General features: G+C 45.2%; 1 protein-coding gene across 1 annotated transcript; it reads left to right on the top strand.

Annotated features, from left to right (window-relative positions):
• Positions 1 to 2,104: 2,104 nt before the first annotated feature.
• Positions 2,105 to 2,871, top strand: LOC128873483 (histidine-rich glycoprotein-like). Its single transcript, XM_054117089.1, has 2 exons — positions 2,105 to 2,237; positions 2,333 to 2,871. The coding sequence occupies exons 1-2, from the start codon at positions 2,105 to 2,107 to the stop codon at positions 2,869 to 2,871; spliced, it is 672 nt and encodes a 223-aa protein (XP_053973064.1).
• The last annotated feature ends 235 nt before the right edge of the window (positions 2,872 to 3,106 follow it).

Genomic DNA, 3,106 nt, shown 5'->3' with positions numbered 1-3,106 from the left:
GCGAACATAAATTTTCCCGGATGCTTTTACCCAAGGTGGGGTGTCCCCTTTGAAAATAGGGGAATTTCGAGCTGATTGTTCCGACGCGGAAAGCGTTCCTCTCGGAGTCGTCCGAAACTTTTCCTAGACGTTACTGTTCGTCTCAAGAGGAGGAGGTACAAAGGGAAAACGAATGCTACTATAATTTCACGAAATGTGGGAAGGTCATTTGGAAACGCCCACGAAGCTATAGCTCGACGACTCAGAAAAATCCTCGACGGGCTGGTACCGATCTGGCCAAGACTGTCTCAAGAGTATGCGGGAATGACCGATGGCGCGCTTCGATGAGACTGTCCTTTATTATCCGTGGAGGTTGTGTTTACATAATATCCGAGAAACAGGACTTTGAACTAGTCCTTTGAATAGAAGGAAGTCCGTGACACAACGTCGGCAGAATAACTTCGCGTGCGAGACGAAAAAGTCTAACGAACTCGTAAATCATGCCTTCCGATGGGCTGGAATAAGAAAGCAATAAATGTAGCGCGCGTCCCGCGTATGCTATCCGCTCGATTTATGATAATGTTTCATGGCCGCGGGTACGCCGGGGTCGGTATAAATTTAAAAGCGACGGGGGCAACTGTAGGGAAGCTTTTTGTTGCCCTAGCGCACAGTAATTACTTTCCAAGTACCGCTGGTACAGATTCGAGACTAGACTATAATTTCCTAACGACCAGGCCGCTTCCGACAGTCGTCGAATTCGAAAGTTTGAACTGCAGCCAGACCGATTGATCATCGATTGCAGATAATTTGTTTCCGCAGGAAGAGCGCCTACTTCCGCTTCAGCCATCCACGGGAACATCTTCAAGAATCGATGTTTCCCTCCGGTGTGTCACGTATACTGATCGTTCGCGATTTCTGGATGTCGCTTTTGCCCATTCATACTTGACACAGTTTCATAATATGCTTATTCAATGACGTAGAGTAACGTAGTTCCACTTTTTTTTTTCAAATTAATTTAGCCTCTCTCGATTTAATTTCATTTAACCTCATTGTTTGAGTAACTATTAGTAGAGTATAAATATGAAACGTATATGTTCTATATTTTTAGTGCCCGTTAAGCAAGTAGTCATTTATTCTTCAATAAAAAATGACAGGTTTGCCTGTGCAGTGCGCTCGTTGGAAGCTCGGTCGATTTTCCAGCGGATTAAAAATTTGCGTTGCGAATTCCACAAACGCGCCGCTGACCGCCGCGCTCTTTCATCGCCGTTAGAAGTAATTGAGCGAAGTATCGCTGCTCTGTACGTTTAATTAAACCGATTCAACGGTTGAAGTGATTTCCGGCGGGCCGATTGGTTATTCAAAAGTACAAAGAGTCGTAGCTGAACAAATCGCAAAACTTCTGTCACGATTCTTCGCGTCAACTTCGCCAAAGTGAATAAGTTTAGAAAGTCGGTCGTTGCAAAAATGAATTCAGAAGTAAAAACGGCAGATCAAATAAACAAACGCCAGCTATAAATTCCCAGCTCGCGCAAAAATGGGATTCCATTCGTTAAAGCGTGGAACTTTATATTTTGTCCGACACGTCTCGCCCAGACCTCGAAAAGATCGCGAAAAATCGCGATTGAATAACGTCGCAGCGCCGCGCTCGTTTCGATAGAAGAAAGCGTCACGTAATTCGTACCACGAATATTTTCCTATAAAAGCCCGTTCGAATGTTCCCGACTCCATCAGTCACGTCGTTAGGGAAGCCTGTTAACGACGTATGACTTCCACGAATACCAATGGACACCCAGGTACGTCAGGCGATGGAATAAAACACCGTATCTTTCCTTCGCGTTCAGATAACTGTGTCCAACCGGAGTAAAGAATTTATTTTGCCAGTCTAGGTCAGTTTGTTGCATCACAGTTGCAGTTACATTATGTCGTGTAATTTTTGGTTAGAAGTTTCGAGCATTAAAATCGAGAAAATTTGATACGTTCCGAATCAATACGAAGAGTTCTGTCCCAGCTTTGCCAGCTTTATCAATTCTAGGCTTCGCACCTGATTCTGCTGATCGCGTCGATTTTCGCGGCAGCGAACAGTTTGTTTACACATGGACCCATCAGGGTGTCCGTCGGAACTGCGATGACGGGAAGAATTTCGAAGGATAAGAGCAGGTATGGTGGAAGTCGCAAACCTAACGAGGAGTATTCAACCCCGTATCGATTCGAGCATCATCATATCGGAGATGATTACACCTACGGAGACTTTGAAGATGGTAAGACACAGATGATTCCTTAATTGAAATGCCTGAACAAGAATATTGTCCGTTTCTGTTGTCAGCATTGTCGACGATTTAACGATTGCTTCCAGGAGGGCCCATTATCGGTAAATACCGCACTCCAGGTGACAAGTACAGCTTAGGTAAATACGACGACTACCATTACCACAAAAACGACGAAGACGACAAGGATGACAAACCTGATGGCTACAATCACAACTACAAACACGGCAACAGCCACAGTCATGGTTATACTCGACACCACCACCACACCAATGGCGAGGGTCTGGACGGAGAAGGCGACGGATATCACGGATATTATCGCGTTAACTTTGACCACGATCACGATCACCGCGTAGGTGGCGAGAACGATCACGGATGTGGCTACGGTGGTTGCAGGCACAGCGACAATTACTACGACAGCGGATTTGAATTTCATTATGGAAACGATGGAAAGGAGGGTGACGAGTACAATTACGTTGGGAACAGCGACCACGGTGAATACAACGATGATTACGCGCACGACAGCGAGCAGAGTCTTGATCATGACCGTAACGAAGGTGTTGATGACCACGAGTCCGATTATCATTACGGGTACGCCGAGGGAGCTGGTAATTATGGCAAAGATTAGCCCCGACGCAGCGAGTGACCACCATTATCGTCACCGTGAACAAGATCATGATCACAGCAGGCATCGTTAGTGGCTCGTTCGTCGCGGACATTAAAGTAACTACACGCATGTTCTCACTCGTTTCATTTCAAGAAACATAAATCGCGAATCATCTTTCATTAATCATGTACAAATATTATTAAAGCAGTGTACCCGTCCTTTATAGGAAATAAAGAGATGATCATTGCGTTCATTG

This window comes from Hylaeus volcanicus, chromosome 3 (assembly GCF_026283585.1).
Source record: "Hylaeus volcanicus isolate JK05 chromosome 3, UHH_iyHylVolc1.0_haploid, whole genome shotgun sequence".
Taxonomy (NCBI): Eukaryota; Metazoa; Arthropoda; class Insecta; order Hymenoptera; family Colletidae; genus Hylaeus; species Hylaeus volcanicus.
Note: the sequence above shows the minus strand (reverse complement) of the source record. Positions and strands in the feature narration are given on the sequence as shown.

Coding starts and splice junctions, on each gene's coding strand:
- LOC128873483 (XM_054117089.1), top strand. CDS start 2,105: ATGACGGGAAGAATTTCGAAGGATAAGAGCAGGTATGGTGGAAGTCGC. Junction 2,238..2,332: donor CTACGGAGACTTTGAAGATG/GTAAGACACAGA, acceptor GATTGCTTCCAG/GAGGGCCCATTATCGGTAAA.